General features: G+C 35.0%; 1 protein-coding gene across 2 annotated transcripts; it reads right to left on the reverse strand.

The window, feature by feature from the left end:
* Positions 1-1,002: 1,002 nt before the first annotated feature.
* LOC110616464 lies at positions 1,003-19,977 on the reverse strand. Of its 2 annotated transcripts, XM_021758824.2 has the most exons (5): positions 19,752-19,976; positions 18,878-18,962; positions 16,504-16,614; positions 1,980-2,081; positions 1,003-1,399 (listed from the first exon to the last, which is right to left on the reverse strand). In XM_021758824.2, the coding sequence occupies exons 1-5, from the start codon at positions 19,853-19,855 to the stop codon at positions 1,355-1,357; spliced, it is 447 nt and encodes a 148-aa protein (XP_021614516.1). In that variant the 5' UTR covers positions 19,856-19,976; the 3' UTR covers positions 1,003-1,354. The 2 variants fall into 2 exon arrangements, with proteins under 2 accessions (XP_021614516.1, XP_043813457.1); XM_043957522.1 differs by lacking the exon at positions 1,003-1,399 and having other exon boundaries at positions 1,908-2,081; positions 19,752-19,977.
* Between the last annotated feature and the right edge of the window lie 203 nt (positions 19,978-20,180).

Genomic DNA, 20,180 nt, shown 5'->3' on the forward strand with positions numbered 1-20,180 from the left:
TTGACGGAGGGATATTGGATTTTAACGGAATTAAATCTCAATGATAAAAGTGTCGGGTTCTAAAAATAGAGGGACAAATTCGTTAATTATACTATATCTCAGAGAATAAAAAGTAACTTTTTATATATAAATAATTAAATGTACTGAACTGACTCGCTTGAGAAATTCATATAGAAAATAATTTGTGTCTATGAATTACTAAGTGTGTTGTAAACTTAGTTGAAATTTCAAAAAATTTTATGGTCGTTGAAAATTTTATGGTTGTTAAAGATTTTATGGTCGTTGAAGATTTTATTTGTTAGATTTTTTTATTGTTACAGATTTGATATTTAAATCTAATATTAAATCTGATCGTTATGATTTTATTATATTATCTTAAGATTTTTATAACCGCTGACAATAATCATTTTTTTCACTATAAATAGTCTATATTTAATTCGTTTACGACCCTACTTATGAATGATATCAAGGTATTTTGAATCCAAGCTCTATAAATAAAATTGAATTAAATTGAAAATCTTCTCAGTTTTATTCTGCTGATTATTCTATTTGACTTGATTACAATTCCTGTAAAATTTAGTTCCATTATCCTCCGTTCTCAAATCGTAATATCAATTGAGATTAATAGTATTCAGGCTGCTGCTGTGGTGCATGATTGAGATTTAAATTCACGTTTTTAAGACAAGCTTAACCATTAAGATAAAATTCATTGGTTTTTCTTAAATTTCTTTTAAGTTGAACATAGATATATTATTGGGTACACAAGAGACGTTTTTCCATCGAGATTCGTATTTCCCATTGCCGTTTGGAAGAGATGTTGAGTGGCGTAGTTCTTTCTGTTCAGTTAGTGCTTATGCATCTCTTAAACATAGTAAGAGAGATTCCCTTATGAATGATTTCAAGATGTTTTGAATCCAAGCTCTATAAATAAAACTGAATTAAATTGAAAATCTTCTCTCGAATTAGGGTTTCAATATGAGTTAAATGAAAAAAAAAAAAAAAAAAAAAAGAGTCTAGCAGTTATCAAATAAGAGATGTTTCAAATGTTACAATCTATAGAGAATTCCTTCCTAAAACAATTACAGACAGAATAAAGAGGTCCTGAATGAAATCTAAAGTTGGTTTCACCTGGCAGTTCCTTATAAGAAAATGCTTGCGTACAAGAAAAAACATCAATGAACAAGCTGAAGAAGAAAAAAGCCATATAATATTATGAACATGTAAATTTAAAATGCTGAGTAGATGGGTGACAAGAAATTAGAGAAAACCATTGCATTACAAGGTTAATTTTGAAAAAACATTTCAATGAAAGAATCTGGTACTCCACAATTTCTCCTCCATAATTTACTATTGTCTACCCAAAAACGAAATGGACAATGGCAAACCAATATCCAGCCAACTGAGACAAAAACACAATTAGTCCCATTAGTAAATAATGATTTAATACCAGTGTTTCTGTAATAGAATCTCATGTAAGCATGCCCTATTAAGTAAACAGTAATTCTTTGTTTGAATTGAGAGAAAATGTTGAAAAGATTCAAAGAAGAAAACCCAAAAAAAAAAAACTGATTTTTCCAATTTGTATTGTTTGGACATTAAATAAAGGAGACAAGATGAGAATAAAAGAAAAACTCCATTTTCTCAAATCTTCTTAATTGCCTGAAGATATTTCCTTTCAAATTTGAGTGAAATAGAGAAATATTGGAATAACATATAATTTATATTAAAATTACTTAAATGCCTTTAAATATAAAGGAAAAAGGGACAAAATAGTTATTATTCGGAGGGATAAATTGTAGTTCACAGCAATTCTAATAATTTATCTAGACAGCACAAAGGAATATTAGATTTTCCTATTGACCAAAAAAAAAAAAATTTGATTTTCCTCTCTTCTATCTTCATTTTCATTATTCAGTTTCACTTCATTTCTCTTGCAGAATGGAGATCCAAAAAAAGGGTAAAAGCATTATTAACTCTACCTGATCCGGTATACTTTTCCCTGTACCACCTTCAATCACCAAGCCGGCCGTGAGACCAATCATTGCCCAAGCACCATTAATTGCCTCAATTTGACGTTGTCTCTGATGTGAAAACATCATTAGCAATGAGAGTCAGCATTGTTGTTGATGTAAACTAAAAGCTAACTAAAGCATTTCAAACTTAAAGTATCCTCCCTCTGTCCTATAATTTTTATCCATTTTCATTTTTTTGTTATCTCAAAATTATTATTCACTTTTATATTTTAGACTATAGTAATATATAAATCGACTATTATAACCCTATTTAAATTTTGTTTTATTTCCAAGAAACCTTCCAAAATATCTTTTAATATTTAATAAAGTTTAATGTATTTAAAATGAGTACAATTGAAAAATTAATTAAAAAAAATATATTTCTTACTATGTATGGAAAAGCAAAGTGGAAAAAAAATTATGGGACAGAGGGAGTAATAAAACAAACATAAGAAATATCAGGTATTTGGACGATTATCTGCACCTCAACATTGCATGCAAATTATGGACTTAGTTATTCTAGTTTTATAGCATTATCTATCCCCTGTTCACAATCACATTATAATTTTTCTGCTTCTCTTCCTTTGATGTTTTATGTGTGTGTATGTAGGAGTGAACATTCGGTCGGTTCGGTTCGGTACCGAACCGAACCGAACCGAATAAACCGAAAACCGAAATTTTAGTGTTTATAAAAACCGAACCGAACCGATTTGGTCAGAAACCGAATTGAACCGAACCGGTCTGATTCGGTTCGATTCGGTTCGGTTTGATCGGTTTCAAATTTTAATAATTTTTTTTACACTTTATTTTTAGTATTTTAAAATTTAATTAAAATATTTTAATTTTAATATGATTTAATTTCTCTATATTATTGAAAAAACATATTATTATTACTAATCGGTTCGGTTCGGTTTTTTCTGATCAAAACCGAACCGAACCGAAATCACCGAAATTTTTGAAATTAAAAACCGAACCGAACCGAAATATATAAAAAACCGAACTAAATTTTTAAATCGGTTCGGTTCGATCGGTTTTTTCAGTTTGAACCGAATACTGCTCACCCCTGTGTGTATGTGTGTTCGGTTAGTTGGGTGGAATAAATATGATACATGTCATTTTGAGTAAGGATTGCTATTGTGTACTTTTTGCATAAAAGGTAAGTTTATTTGCAAGTTCGATGCATATGAAAATACAAGATTCTTGATTCTTCTTTCTTCTAGCCCTTTCTGTCTCTGTTTCTCTCTCTGTCGCTTCCTGGATCTTCCTTTCTTGTTGTATATTCTGTTATTCAATCAGAGCTGATGATCCTTGGCAAAGGCTTCTGCTGCTAATTCTTCTCCTTTTCCTTCTTCTTGGAGCCAAGGTTTTTCCTTCTTCTCTGTTGTTTTTACTCCCTCCTTTTCTTTCTCTTCCATTCCCATTCTTGTTCTACTCCCCTTTCTGGTTCTTGCTCATCTCAAATATGTTCTTCCTTCTTATCTTTCTGTTCTATTCCTAGAGTTTGTCTTTCCCTCCATTTCTGTCAATCTTCCTCCTTTTTCTTGGTTTAATACATAGTACTTATCTGTAGATTTTTTATCCATTAGTTAACACGAATTCCTACCATGGGCTGTGTCCATCTCTCAATTACCACGATCTTGTCAGAATTAAACGAAAGAAGGGAAGATCATAGTTGTTGATGCGGAACCCAGGATCAATATGTGATAAAAAACTCCGTCATACAACTTGACAAAGAACAAGACAAAAATATCTTCCAGAAGGTTACTCTACTACACCCTTAACCAACCAATGTGATTAGAAAAATAGATAATGGAGCGAAGGTTGCTCTACCACACCCCTAACCAATCAATGTGATTAGAAACATAAATAATCAAGTGAAGGTTGCTCTACTACACCCCTAACCAATCAATGCGATTAGAAATATAGATAATCAAGCGATTTCAACTTCGAGAACGCCACAAGAAATTCTTGATAGGTTAACTAAGCATAGAGAAGATCCATATTAGAATGCTACAAGGTTAAACCTTGATAAATTGTTAAATAATGGAGAACAACCAAATATTGTTTATAACATCATCTTTTTTTTCCTTGGCAAATTGTGGCTGTTACCTTAAGGGTGTTTTTATAGCCTTTAAAACTCTAATTCTATTTTAGGAATGTGTAATTACAATATAGGAAGGGTATCTAGTCAAATAGTCAAACCTGAATTACATTAAAGATCATTTTCCTAAATTATCTTAGAGAAATCTCCTTCCTAAATAGGCTGCACGAATTTGGCTTCTAATATGGGCCAAATTAATTTAAAACAATCCCACGAAATACTACACTACCAAAATAATAAAACTGGTCTAAATGCAATTTGGTCATACATGCATTACGTGATCTGAAATTGTGTTGTGCGTCCATATGTGTTGAAGAGAGTGTGACTTGTTTCCTTATTCTCCTATACTTCCCAAATATAGTTCTCATCTCGTAAGTCTTGAATTAAGCAATAATAACTTGATTTATTATGATTTGGAGTTTCTCATTTTAAATTTTTGAAGTATCGTATTATTTTCTTGCTCGTATCAGTTGTGACAGAGAACAAATGTGGGTTACCATCATAAATGATGTTGAAGATGAGAAAAAATTGTGGAAGAGTGCGAGGCATTTGATTTGGATGTGGAAAATAAAGATGATTTGCAAATCCAAGATACAGACGAGGGGAAATACAATTGGTGTTATTGTGACATTGGTGTTATTGTGACAAGAAAACATGACAGTGAAGATGTACTTGGTGAGATGGATTTGTTAGCCAAAGGACTCGACATTGGGGTTTGGGGGTGAAGTGTGAACCATCAATAGAGTACTCCCTCCATTCACTTTCATATGCCGTTGAACCTTCAATGGTTAAGTGTAACAAAGCATATAAAGATCAATTGAAGGTGTTAAAACCTTAGAGGAGAATTTAAGTAGTGGGGTTAAAAGATGTAGAAATATAATATTTTGTTTGTTATATCACAATAAAGATTACAACCTATTTATACATGAGAGACAGTATCAAAACATGAAGGAAAATCAAGCCTATAATTATACAATCCCTAAGATTAAGTAACTAACCTATCTATCAATATTTACTTCCTATATTAACATATTTACTTCCTATAACCTATACCACTCCCCCTCAAGTTGGAGCATAAATGTTAATCATGCCCAATTTGTTACATATATAATCAACTCAATTTCCATTTAGAGCTTTAGTGAAGATATCTCCTAATTGTTCTCTAGTTCGGATATGTCCTGTTGATATTATCTTTTGTTGGACCTTTTCACGAACAAAATGACAATCAATCTCGATGTGTTTAATCCTCTCGTGAAATACTGGATTGGAAGCAATGTGGATAGCTGCTTGATTATCACACCAAAACTTAGCAGGCACTGAATTTGTGAACCCGAATTCTTCTAATAGTTGACGTACCCACAAGACTTCACAAACAGCTTGTACCATGGCTCGATATTTAGATTTAGCACTAGAACGGGAGACCACATTTTGCTTCTTACTTTTCCATGAGACCAAGTTACCTCCTACAAAAACACAATACCCAGTAGTTGACCTCCTATCAACCTTCGAGCCTGCCCAATCAGCATCAGAAAAGCATTCAATATTTGAGTGCCCATGGTTACCATAGAATAGCCCTCGCCCTGGAGCCCCTTTAAGGTAACAAAGAATCTGTCCCAAAGCATTCCACTGAGCAACAGTAGGAGAGGACATAAACTGACTTACCACACTCACTGAATATGCAATATTAGGACGAGTCACCGTCAAATAATTCAGCTTGCCAACTAATCTTCTATACCTTTCAAGATCTGCAAATGGCTCACTGTCTTCTGTGGTAAGTTGAAGGTTAGGGGTCATTGGGGCACTACAAGGCTTAGCACTCAATTTTTCTGTTTCTGCTAACAAATCAAGAACATATTTTCTTTGAGACAAAAAGATGCCTTTCTTACTCCGCATAACTTCGATTCCCAAGAAATATTTCAATGAACCCAAATCCTTTGTATGAAACTGTGTTTTAAGAAATTCTTTTAGGGATGTGATGCCAGCAATGTCACTTCCTGTGATAACGATATCATCCACATATACTACAAGCAGAATTACTCCACTATCAGAATTTCTATAAAACACTGAGTGATCACACTTACTCATTTTTATTCCAAACTGTTGGACCACCTCACTAAACCTGCCAAACCATACCCGAGGACTCTGTTTCAAGCCATAAAGGGATTTTCGAAGTCTATAAACTTTGCCTGACTCCCCCTGAGCAACAAAACCAGGTGGTTGCTCAATATAAACCTTCTCCTGAAGATCACCATGAAGAAAAGCATTTTTAATATCCAGTTGATGCAAAGGCCAATTATGTGTAGCTGCCAAGGAAATAAACAATCGAACAGATGCGAGCTTGGCAACTGGGGAAAATGTATCAGAATAGTCAACTCCATAAGTTTGTGCATAACCTTTGGCCACTAAACAGGCCTTGAGGCGAGCAACAGATCCATCAGGATTTACTTTCACGGCAAACACCCATTTGCACCCAATAGCCCGCTTTCCTGGGGGCATGGACATCAACTCCCAAGTACCATTAGTGTCAAGGGCCATCATTTCTTTTTCTATTGCAGCACGCTAACCAGGATGAGACAAAGCCTCAATAACAGTTTTGGGAACTGAAATAGAATCTAAAGCAGTGGCAAAACAACGAGAAGAAGAGGATAATTGATCATAAGAGACACAAGCTGAAGTAGGATAAGTGCAAGTACGTTTACCTTTGTGAAGAGCAATGGGCAAATCCAAATCAGACAGTGAAGGATCAGTGGGAGCAGGATCTGTCAACGAAGAAGCGGGTAGTGGAGCGGAGTCAGAGTCCTCTAAGCGTCTGGAATACACATGAAAGATGGGAGGGCGACTTGGCACATGAGCAAAAGGTGTAGGAGTAGTCTGAGGAGACACAGAACGAACAGTGTATAACAAGAGGTCATCTTCCTCCCTTTGAGTGTTATAAACAGACGATGGCGGAAAAAACGGAGTGGACTCAAAGAATGTTACATCCGCAGACACAAGATACCGATTCAGATCATGAGAAAAACAACGATACCCTTTCTGACGTCGAGAGTAGCCAAGCAAGACACATTTGAGTGATTTGGGATCCAATTTAGTAACCTGTGGACGAACATCACGAACAAAACAAGTACACCAAAAGATACGTGGCTCAATAGAAAATAAAGATTTAGTGGGAAACAAAATATTATAAGGAATATCACCATGAAGGATGAAGGAAGGCATGCGATTGATCAAAAAACAAGTCGTGTATACAACATCAGCCCAAAAACATTTAGGTACTTTCATTTGGAATAAGAGGGCTCTGGCTACTTCAAGAATATGTCGATATTTTCTTTCGGCAACTCCATTTTGTGAAGAAGTGTCAACACAAGAGGACTGATGAATAATCCCTTTTTGTAACAAATAAGATTGAAATTCCCCAGAGAGATACTCTTTAGCATTATCACTTTGCAATATACGAATGGGAATATTGAATTGGGTTTGGATTTCAGCATGAAACGCACAAAAGATAGAAAATAATTCTGAACGACTCTTCATTAAAAATAACCAAGTAGTATGAGAGAAGTCATCAATAAAAGTAACAAAGTACTTAAAGCCAGATTTAGACACAGTAGGACAAGCACCCCAAACATCTGAATGTACTAACTCAAAGGGTGACGAAACCCGTTTATTGACTCAAGACGCTGAAGGTAAACGATGATGTTTGGCAAATTAACAAGACTCACAATCTAAAACAGACAAAGAATGAAACTGTGGATATAACCTCTTCAAAGTCGAGAGAGAAGGATGCCCCAAACGACAATGAAAATCAAAAGGTGTTAAACGCGTGGAACATGCAAGAGATCTAGGTAGTTGCTGATCCAAGACGTAGAGACCCTTTGACTCACGCCCTCTACCAATAATCTGCTTCGTCGAAAGATCCTGAAAAATACAATGATCAGGAAAGAATGAGACACAACAATTTAATGCACAAGTGAGTTTACTAACAGAAAGCAAATTAAATGCGAACTTAGGGAGACATAACACAGAGGATACAGAAAGAGAAGGGGTTAAGTTGACATGACCAGAACCCATGACAAAAGATTTAGTACCATCAGCAAGAGCAACATAAGAAGGCGATGCATGAGACTCTAGATTGGACAAAAGGGTAGAATTACCTGACATATGATCGGTAACACCAGAATCAATAACCCATTTGGAGGATGAAGATACAAGACATGCAGTAGAGTTACCTGATTCAGCAATTGCATTGATAGAGGAGGAATTAGAGGATTTCAGAGATGCTTGGTATTGGATGAATTGTGCATACTCATTTGCAGATATTAAAATTCCCTGATCTGAAGGGGCCTCAACTGCCATATGCGCCATTTGTGTGCGCTGATTCTTATTCTGTAGAACAGTACCAGTGAACAGTACCGATGAACAGTATCGGAAAAAAAAAACACCTCCACCCAACACCCGAACGGCAAACAAGCCTCAAATCTGACAAGGGGACGGTATGGCAACTCCAGCGACAGTGAGATCCAAATGTTACCCTTTATGGGTAACCTAAATGAATAGAGCTCTAAGTCTCTAAAAAAAAAACAAATTTAAAACTTGACGAAAGAGAAAAAATTAAATCTCTACGAGAAAGGCTCTGATACCATGTAGAAATATAATATTTTGTTTGTTATATCACAATAAAAATTACAACCTATTTATACATGAGAGACAATATCTAAACAGGAAGAAAAATCAAGCCTATGATTATACAATCCCTAAGATTAAGTAACTAACCTATCTATCAATATTTACTTTTTATATTAACATATTTACTTTCTATAACCTATAACAAAAGAAAAGAGGGAAAAGAGAGAAAAGAGGCCAAGAGTTAAAAAAGAAAAGAATGAAGGCCTACAGCAAGTGATTGCAAGGGAGAGAAAACTTGAAGTCTTTGTGCAATCATAGGAGAGTTTGTGAGAAAAGATGAGTATGTCCATGAGGGAAAAAAATAATTGAGATAATTTGAGTGGGTGAGGGATATTTCGCTGGTATTCACCATGAGTTATCTAATGGTGCTAATTTTTTTCTGCAGGAATCCACACATACACCCTCAATCAAAGTGCCTCTTTGTCTATTTATGTTTGACCTTGAAGGTACTGCAAATCAAGATTACAAGCCTGGAGAGTACTCCATACCCAGTACACTCTCTGTTGTTATCAAGGTTATAGAAATTATTGCAAAAGATAGTAAGAGCGAAGATTCTCTCATTTATGTTGATACTTCTTCTGCTATTATTCAGATATTTTCTGTAAATAGCCTAGATTAGTATTGATTGTCTGTATAATTAAATGCTTAGATTATATGATATGATTGAAATATGATTAGACTATAATTAGAAAATTAATTTATTTTTTTACCTAATATGTATTCTTGTAAGTAGTATGTACCACAATTGGCTTGAGAGAAATTATTAAGCATCTTTCTCTCGAAGTTTCTGTTTCCCTCTCATTTTTCATCACTGTTTTATTGTATCAGAACTAAGAAACTTGGCCTAGCTATGAGTGGCAGATTTGCTACCTTCGTTTGGAGACTTTCTGGAAATCAGTTAGTCTCACCACCTAGTCCACCAGTCTCATTGGCTTTCGATCGGCGACTCTGTGAAGCGTCGCCACCAAAAGTGTCTACATGCACCGCCCAACCTTTTCAGCCTCTGGTACATGCGCCGATGCGTGAACAGTTCTTCGACGACTTTTTCACGCCAACGGACCTTCCTCCAACATTGCCAGAGACCAGCGACTCCAGCCCACCCGACCCGGTCACCTCCCAACTCTTCTTCACACATCCCTTGTGAATAGTAGCTTTGGATCTACTATTCATAGTCACAGGTTCTCTTTTCTGCAGATTCAGTCCCTATGGCCCAATCAAATATTACTCATTCTGGTAATTCTTTTGCTTATCTAACCAAGTCTTTGCTCATTAATTCATAGATCCTCGACTCTGGTGCTTCTGATCATATCTTTGGTAATGGGATCTTTTCTCTACTCTTGTTTCACCTTCTACACCATCTAAAGTTACATTAGCTAATAGTTCACAAACTCAAGTTAAAGAGATAGGTAACTTGTATCTCCTTCCTTCTATCCCCTTGATTAATGTTTTATTCACCCCTAAATGTTCATACAACCTAATCTCTATTAACAAATTGACTAAAGATCTTCACTGTTCAATCGTCTTTATTGCTGAATATGTGGTTGTGCAGGAAAAAGTACTGAAAAGATGATTGGAGCAGAATATGAGTCACACGAATTGTATTATTTTTCCACTTCTAACCCTCCAACTGTTTTTGTGTTTACCATTTCCACTGAACTCATTCATAGTCGTTGGGAAAATCCAAATCTGAACAAGTTACAAAAACTGGTTTCTAGTCTCTCTTCCTTGCCTTCTTTAGAAGTGTGAGTCTTGTCAACTTGGAAAGCAAACTCGAGCTTCCTTGATACGAGCAAGGAAATAATACGATGTGTTAAATTTGGACCAGGCCTAACTCACCCCAAAAGCTAGCTCAAGGGGGAGGAGTGCCTATAACCCATTTAAGGGCACATTACCCCTTTCCACAACCGATGTGGGATTCAACACACCCCCTCACGCCCAGAATTTTTTACTGGTGCGTGGTACATTTATGGGGCGCCCAACATCGGATGGGGAGGCTCTGATACCATGTTAAATTTGGGCCAGGCCTAACTCACCTCAAAAGCTAGCTCAAGGAGGAGGATTGCCTATGGCTCATATAAGGGGCATATTACCCATTTCCACAACCGATGTGGGATTCAACACACCCCCTCACGCCCAGAATTTTTTACTGGTGCGTGGCACATTTATGGGGCGCCCAACATCGGATGGGGAGGCTCTGATACCATGTTAAATTTGGGCCAGGCCTAACTCACCCCAAAAGCTAGCTCTAGGGGGAGGAGTGCCTATAGCCCATATAAGGGGCACATTACCCCTTTCCACAACCGATGTGGGATTCAACACGATGCTTCAAAAATTTAAAATGGGAAACACGATGAGAACTATATTTATCATGATTTGGAGTTTTCCATTTTAAAATTTTGAAGCATCGTATTATTTCCTTATTCGTATCATTCCTTTTCCAAGCGAGTCAATAATAGGGCCACCTCTATGTTTGACATTGTTCATTCACATATTTGGGATTCAAGTCGGGTTAGTACAACTCTGGAATTTCAATATTTTGTTATCTTTATCGATAACTATTCTTATTGTACTTGGCTTTTTCTGATAAAGAATCGTTATGAGTTGTTCTCTATTTTTCAGAAGTTTTATGCTGAAATCCATAATCAATTTGGCATTCGCATTAAGATATTGCAAAGTGACAATATAAGAGAATATTTGTCTTCTTCATTCACTCACTTCTTGTCTACTCAGGGTATTAATTGTCAGACTTCTTGTTCTCATATCTCACAACAAAATGGGGTTGCCAAGCGAAAAAATCGACATTTAATTGAAGCAGCCCGCACCTTACTCCTACGTCACAATGTTCCGTTGCGTTTTTAGGGTGAAGCTGTCCTTACTGCGTGTTACTTGATTAATCAAATACCTTCCTCTATTTTGCAACATTAAAGTCTTCATTTTGTTATATTTCCTAACCAGAATTCCAACCGGTTATCTCTGCGAGTTTTCGAATGTATATGCTTTATTCATGATCATACTTCTGACAAAGACAAACTCTGGCCCAAATCAGTTAAATGTGTTTTTCTCGGCTATTCACGGATTTGAAAAGGTTACAAATGCTATAATCCTACTACTAATAGATATTTTCTCTCCGCAGATATCACATTTTTTGAAATATTCCCTTACTTCTCTTCTAGTCCAACACACAAAAAATTTATTCCTAGAGCTTTGCTTATACCTTCAACTCTTATCTCTTCTTGACCTCAAGTGTGTCCATCTCTCACTCCTACACCACCTCTTCAGCTCTATACACGTCGGCCTCACCCATCTGCTAATAACAATGATATTTCTCTTCCTGATGCAGGTACTTCTAATGACTCACCTCCCATTCCATCATCACCTACTTCGGTCATGCTATTCACTCTTCTCGAAATCCTCATCCCATTTATAATTTTGAGTTACCGTTTTTGGTTTCCTTCTTATTATACTTTTGTTTCTGCTGTCTCTATAATTAGACAATTAGAGAAGTATTGGATTATGCTTGTTGGTGTAATGCCATGGTTGAGGAAATGACTGCTCTTCATAACAATGAAACTTAGGAACTAGTATCCTTACCACCTGGCAAGTCTACTGTTGGTTGTCGATAAATTTACACAGTTAAGGTGGGACCTGATGGCAAAATTGATTACCTTAAAGCTCGTATTATAACTAAAGGTTACACACAGATTTTTAGGCTTGATTACAGTGATACTTTCTCTCTGTTTGCCTCCTTATCTCATTGGCTGCAATTAACCTCTGGACCCTTTCATCAATTGGACATTAAAAGTGCCTTTTTTTATGAAGAGCTCACTGAAGAAGTTTACATGGAGCAACCTCCAGAGTTTGTTGCTCATGGAGAGTCAGGCTTAGTATGTCATCTTCGACGCTTTGTATGGACTAAAACAGTCTTCAAGAGCATGGTTTGGACGATTCAGTACTGTAATTCAATAGTTTGGAATGTCTCGAAATAATTCTGATCATTCCGTATTTTTTCATTATAATGTAAATGCATTTATTTGGTAGTCTATGTTGATGATATTGTTATTACAGGAAATGATCATGATGAAATCTCTCAGCTTAAACAACATTTGTTTAGTTATTCCAAACTAAAGACTTGGGGAAATTAAAGTATTTCTTGGGGTTGAAGGGGTACAGTCTAAAACAAGTATTGCAATTTCTCAACGGAAATACGCTTTGGATATATTGAAAGAAACAGACATGTTAGACTGTAGACATGTGAACACTCCCATGGATTCAAATGTCAAACTTATTCCTAAACAGGGGAGCCACTAAAAGATCCTGCTAGATATAGAATATTAGTTGGCAAGCTCAATTATCTTACTATCACGCGACTAGATATTTCTTTTGTTGTAAGTGTGGTTAGTCAATTTCTTCAAATCCCCTACAGTAATCACTGGGATGCAGTCATTCACATTCTTAAATATATCAAAGGAGCTCCAGGACAGAGTATACTCTATGAGAATAAGTTCCGATGTAGATTGGGCAAGTTCTCCTTCAGATAGATGATCTACTTTAGAATATTGTATTATGATCAAAAGGAATCTTATATCTTAGAAAAGTAAAAAACAGAGTGTGGTTACAAGATTAAGTGCAGAAGCAGAATATCGAGCTATAGCTCTGGCAACATACAAACTCATTTGGTTGAAGTAACTCCTTTTAAGAATTGAAATATGGTGATACTGACCAAATGAAGCTAATATGTGATAATCAAGCTGCTCTCTATATTACATTAAATTCAATTTTTTATGAGAGGACGAAGCATATAAATGTAGATTGCCATTTTATTAGGCAAAAGATTGAGCCATGATGCATTTCTACAAGCTTTGTCAACTCAAATGATCAACTAGTTGATGTTTTCACAAAATCTCTTCAGGGTTCACGAATCGAATATATTTGTAACAAGCTTGCAGCATATGACATGTATGCTCCAGCTTGAGGGGGAGCGTTGAGATACTTTCTGTAAATAGCGTAGATTTGTAGTAATTGTGTGCATAATTTGGGATATGATTGTGTAAAATGATTGGGATATGATTAGGCTACAATTAGGAAACCAATTTATTCTTGTAAGTAGTATATATACCTCAGTTGGCTTGAGGGGAATCATCAAGCATCTTTCTCTCAAAATCTCTCTCTCTTTTTTTTTTCATCACTATTTCAATAACCACAGGCACTCAAACATTGAATATTTTTCTGATGTTGATCGGGCAGGTTCAAAGGTTGATAGGAGGTAACTACTGGATATTGTGTTTTTGTGGGAGGTAACCTGATCTCATGGAGAAGCAAGAAGCAAAATGTAGTCTCTCGTTTTAGTGCTGAATCTGAATATCAAGCCATGGCACAAGCCACATGTGAAGTCTTGTGGATGCACTGTTGGAAGAGGTTGGATTCACAAATTCAATACCTGCTAAGTTGTGGTGTGATAATCAAGCAGCTATTCACATTGCCTCTAATCCTGTATTTCATGAGAGGACTAAACATATTGAGATTGACTATTATTTTATTCGTGAAAAGGTCCAATTAAAAATAATCTGAACAGGACATATGAGAATTGGAGAACAATTAGGATGTATCTTCACTAAAGCTCTAAATGGCATTCGAGTTGATTACATATGTAATAAGTTGGGCATAATTAACATCTATGCTCCAACTTAGGGAGAGTGTTATAGGAAGTAAATATGTTGATATAGGAAGTAAATACTGATAGATGTATTAGTTGCTCAATCTTAGAGATTGTATGATCATAGGTTTGATTTTCTTTCCTTTCTAAATAAGGTTTTTCATATATAAATATGTTGTAATCTCTATTATAATATACACAACAAATATTACCTTTCTACATTGATCGAAGATTTCTAATTAAGAGGATTTAGATCTTTGAGATCCTAATTAGACTTGATTATAGAGATTTTATTCTTATTACAAATATTTCTAATTTAGGTTGATTTTTTGTGTATAAATATTCAAACCTTGTAAAGATCAGTAAAGATCAATTCAATTGGAATAGGATAAAAAATACCTCCCAAAATTCTTCACCTTTCACCTTGATGCTGTAAAACTCGCATCATGTACTCTCGTGAAAAATTCGATCAAACCACGTCTACCTCTTCAATTGGACATTAAAGGAAGACAATTGTATGACTTAAAATAAATCAAACCATGAGATAAAGAATGCCAACCTGACATGATCTGACCAACAATGGTAATGAATTGCATTTAGCCTTGGTCTTCCTAGCAGAATCTTCTCCACATTATGAAACTTTCACCTTAGTGCCACAAAACTCCCATTAAGTTCTCCCATGAGAAATTTTATCGAGGCACCTCTAAAGGTCTACCTTTTGAATTGTCTATTAAAAGAAGACAAATGATATGATTTAGGATAAACCAAGTCATAAGATCAAATTATGTGCCTCCCACATTGACCTATAATTTGAGATCTCTTTGGATTAGTGACTCAACTAACCCTAACTTATTAAAGGCAATATGGCTCAAGGCTAAATCAACAAGATACTAATGACTGAACATGAGTCTTGTTAAATTTGGATCAAGTCTAACTCACCCTAAAAACTAACTTAAGGAGACGAGTGTTTATGGCCCATATAAGGGGGCATATCACCCCTTTCTCAAACCGATGTGAAGTTCAACACACCTCCTCACGCCCATGACCACAGTGAAGCGTGACACATTCATGGGAGGCCCAACATCGGTGGGGAAGCTCTGATGCCATGTTAAATTTGAGTCAGATCCAAGTCACCCCAAAAGTTGGCTCAAGGGGAGAAGTGTCTATTGCTCATATAAGGGGCACATCACTCCTTTCCCAAACCGATGTGGGATTCAACAAGTCTAACTACTATCAGAATATATAAGGCAAATTAATCTCTAATGTGAAATAAAGCACCTAGGTATTTTCCTAAGAAGCCTTCCAATACTAAATTACTCACTAATAGGCCTCATTGTTACTAATATTAGCCTCCATAATTATTGCAAGGGAGAAACTAGATAGAGACATAGAGTTCGAAATCTCTTTAGGCAGCTCAAAGCTCAAATTACACATAAATCTCATAATTGCATATATTCCCAACCATAAAGCATTATGTTTCCCAACCACAATACCTACTTGCAAGTAAAAATTAAATAGGCACAACCAAGACCGAAGGAACAAGGAATGTTGGATCCACAATCCAATATCAAAATATTAATTTCTCTAAGATCATGGAACTAACTATATTTCTCAACACCTCACTAACTTAAGCATCGGAAGTTCATCACGAAACCATCTACCTCAGTGTAGTCTTTTCCTACCGTGCAAATACCACTTGGCAATTATCTAGAGCATTCAAATTTTCAATCATTTAATTTTATTTTTACTACACCTAACTCCATACCAAATATGCTTAATTGTTACTATTTAAATTTTAACTACAATCATTTACTCTCTTAAATTACTTTGTTAAATATTACTCTCGTAACTTTTCATCCCCATCCTATCACCCATGCAAAATGCACGCGAAATAAGAATGCAAGAAAAATTTTGAAAACTTGCATGGAGCTTATAATTAGTTCCTATGTTGAGAAAAAAGATCGCCAATTAGCTAAGCAACAACTTGTGATACCAAACAAGCAAGATAAGTTATTTACACGTAGCATCTTAAAATGATAAAAAGTTTCATTGACCTTGAGTTTCTCTTTAGCTTGTAACTCTCGCATCTGTATGGCAGCTAATCGCTTAGCTTCCAAAGGATCAACCATGATTATCTCATTTTTTGAATCTCTCCCCCCTGACACCTATATGATACAGAAAAAATAAACAAATAAATAGAAATTTCATTGATTATGAATTTGTATCACAATAAGAACTTCCACCTTGTTAACTCTAAAGAAAGCATGTAATAACTGGTGAATATATATATTGAAATTAACTAATGGACATTTTCAAAAGGATGTGGTAGATGGCAACCATAAAAGAGAGAAAAGGTTAAAAAAAAAAAGACGCAGAGGAGAAAAAGTTGAACTCATCAAGTAGAAGGGGATTATGTAAGAAAAATAAAATAAATGATATGATGGAAAATGTAGGTATGCAAATTGCTAGTCTAAATTTTTGAAAGATTCGACTCAAGTTACTTTCACTCTTTTAACCTGAAGTACCCATACAAGACATGGATGTGCACAGCATTTTCAGCTTAAACTAGCACGGAAAATGATGAAATTTATGTGGGGAATTTTGAGGTCTGGACATATTTCCACATGGGATAATTATATTCAAGTCCAATAATAATAGAACATAGAATAGCATGTAATAATTGATACTTTGAATTAAATGCACACAGTTCTCATTGCCACATGCACATGCAATCTCTCAAATTTGCTGCCCAAAAGACAGACCTAATATCTAAGTCAATGATTTGACCAGAATAGCTTCCAAAACGATGCCTGCACTAAATGTGATAATGCATTAAAAGATGCTGACAAACATAAATATACTTTGCTAACTGAGGCAAAAAAGAAATATTTTGGAGGAAAAAAAAAAACAGTTGGTATCTAATTGCGCCTCACTTATCCATAAAGGGAGAGGGGAACAAGAGGACCATGGAGAGAGAGATCACTAAAATGCCACTGTCCTACCAATGGACGAAAGGATTTATTACAGCCTTTAAAAGACATTGACTTTCTAGGCTTTTTAGTACACAAAACCAATTAAATCATCACATGTAACAAAGGCCAAATTTTGATTCACAAATGCTTGTCTTGGTGCATGGTTAAAACTAGACATGTTCATCATGGGGACATACAAAAGGAAGACATTAATTGATATAAGATCTGGAAATCATGTGAGTTTGAGCCTTCAGACTTAAATTATAGTAACATTTATCATTCTTGCTCAGTGACAATAGATTTCTCAAAATATCCAATATAATATAGATGGAGAAGAGTTCAGCTGTACTAGTAAGATATATATGGAGAGTAACAAACAGCACTCAAATAGAAGAGCTCTTAGATCAACGAATGCAGGTGAACTTAGAGAAATGCATCAAATGGATAACTAGCATAGATATTTCCCTTAATAATAATAATAATAATGATAATAATAAAAGACAACAAATGTGCTTTTACTAAAGTATCAACAAAGAAAACTTTGAGTTCCTCCACTGAAGTTTTTGACATGTAGAAATTGTGTGAGCATGGAATTTCAGTTATATACCAGTTATGGAGTCAGGTTTGTTAGGGGCTTAGGACATGCAGCTAGTAATAAGTTATCTCCTGGTTACACTGGTCAAAGTTAACAAGAAGATTTGAATGCACATTTTCAAAGTGTAGTTAAAATGCGACTACACATAAACAAGAATGTGAAATTTAAAGTGGTTTGGCAACTTACCAACCTCATAAAATCCAATAAAACAAATTCTTCTCACTATGTTGCTTATCCTTTCAGAAATTATATTACCAAAATATACAAATTACAAGCAATCCGAGTATTTATACTATGGTAAGACCTCAAAATTTTCAAGAAGTATAATCTTCCTCAACAGGAAGACTATATCAAAATCCCCAACAAAAATTTAAAAAACAAAAGTCAGCTGCACTAGAGATACAATTACTTAAACATCCAAACTACGCACAAAATCAAACTTACCATACTGACTAAAGCAAATGTTATCTTTTAGAAGTTCACTTCAAGAATATTTTATGGGTAGATTATATCTTTACTCTCATTCCATGCTGGTGAAGGCCATTATGCAGACCTCACACCAACAATCAACAATCGAGCGAAGGTAAAAAGCATCGCAAACACAACAATAATAAGAGGTCAAAACTAAACTATGTAGTCCAGCCATCTTCGTATGTAGCTTTGGTAATAAGGACTAGATCATTAAATTATGCATAGTAAAAGCAATTCTAGCTATATCAAATTCGAGAAAACACTGAGATTGTGTACTACGACAAGGTACTTACTGACTAAATCACCAATCACATACCTAAAACACCTTTTGATTATAATCAAACCAAATTTTTTGCATTACACATGAAGGGGCCTTGTTTTGGAGCATACATTAGGATTTGCCAAGATTCGGAAAGCTTGGCTTTTGGTTCTTCTGGTAACTGAGCTGTTGTTTTTGTCCCTGCTGAATCCCCACCTGAAAATCAATAGGTTTAGAACATTACAATAAAAGTCAAAAGCAATCCACTCAAGTAGGGAATAATGGAGTTGAATCAATACAGTATATTGCTTGAACTTGAGCCAAAAAAAAAAAAGAAAAAAGAAAAGAAGCTCAATACTGATTTAAACCAACCTTCATACCTTTTTTTAACTTGATATGAACATTATCAAATTAAAATATTAATAAACATTCAAATAAATTGCTTAATTAATATCATGTTAAATTAAAACTCAAATAAAATTCTAATGAGCTTGTACAATTGTATATATTTAGGGCGAAATAGCAAATATCAAGTGTTATTATACAATATTGCAACAACAACTACAACTATGGCCTTATCTTATATCAAATAAAATTTTCAAAATTATATGAAAAAAAAAATAATTATATGTAAGATCACTTGAAATTGGCTCTACTTGTTACTCGACTTAAATCCTGAATTTGAATATTTCTTAAGCAAAATTCAAGTAATAGACAACTGGCTTGACTTGTTGTTCCCCACCACTCACGAAAGTCTATAAACACTGTTTTAGCATATTTGACAGCTTCATTCTACCCATTTCCGTTTCTCACTGTATAAGCAAATCAAAACAGTCAAATGGTAAAACAATACCCATAATTCAGTCTTTTTCACTTACGAAAAAGTTTCTCAGCAACAAAAACAGAAATACGGGAAATTTCAAGTAAATAAACAAGAAAACAAATAAATGAAAGAACAAGTCCAAATGGAGAAATGGGTATGCGAGGTTGAAAGCTGATACTTACTTGAGGATAGTTGCAGAGCGATGATGAGTAAGGGAAAGAGATGGGTAATGAGAGGAGAGAAGGAGATTTCCATTGGTGGGCAGCAGAGAAGATACAGGCACCATTTACTCGGCTCTCGGCTAAGCTGCAAGTTATTGCTTCCCTGTCTGAAATGTGCGGTTGGGTGTTTGTTCAGCAAGAACCTATTCTCTTTGGATTTGGTGGCAAAGCAATCTTCTAATAATTTTTTTATGGATTTATTTAACCAATAAAAAAGAGATACCTCAATGTTTGCCAACCGGTTGAACCGGACCAAAGCCTATCCCAAAATTAGCAATTTTAGTTTAAAAATCAGATAAGTCAGAACCATAGTTTAAGTTTTTTTTTTTTCTTTTTTTTTTTTCTTTTTTCTTTTTTCTTTTTTCTTTTTTCTTTTTTCTTTTTTCTTTT

Source organism: Manihot esculenta, chromosome 6 (genome assembly GCF_001659605.2).
Source record: "Manihot esculenta cultivar AM560-2 chromosome 6, M.esculenta_v8, whole genome shotgun sequence".
Taxonomy (NCBI): domain Eukaryota; kingdom Viridiplantae; phylum Streptophyta; class Magnoliopsida; order Malpighiales; family Euphorbiaceae; genus Manihot; species Manihot esculenta.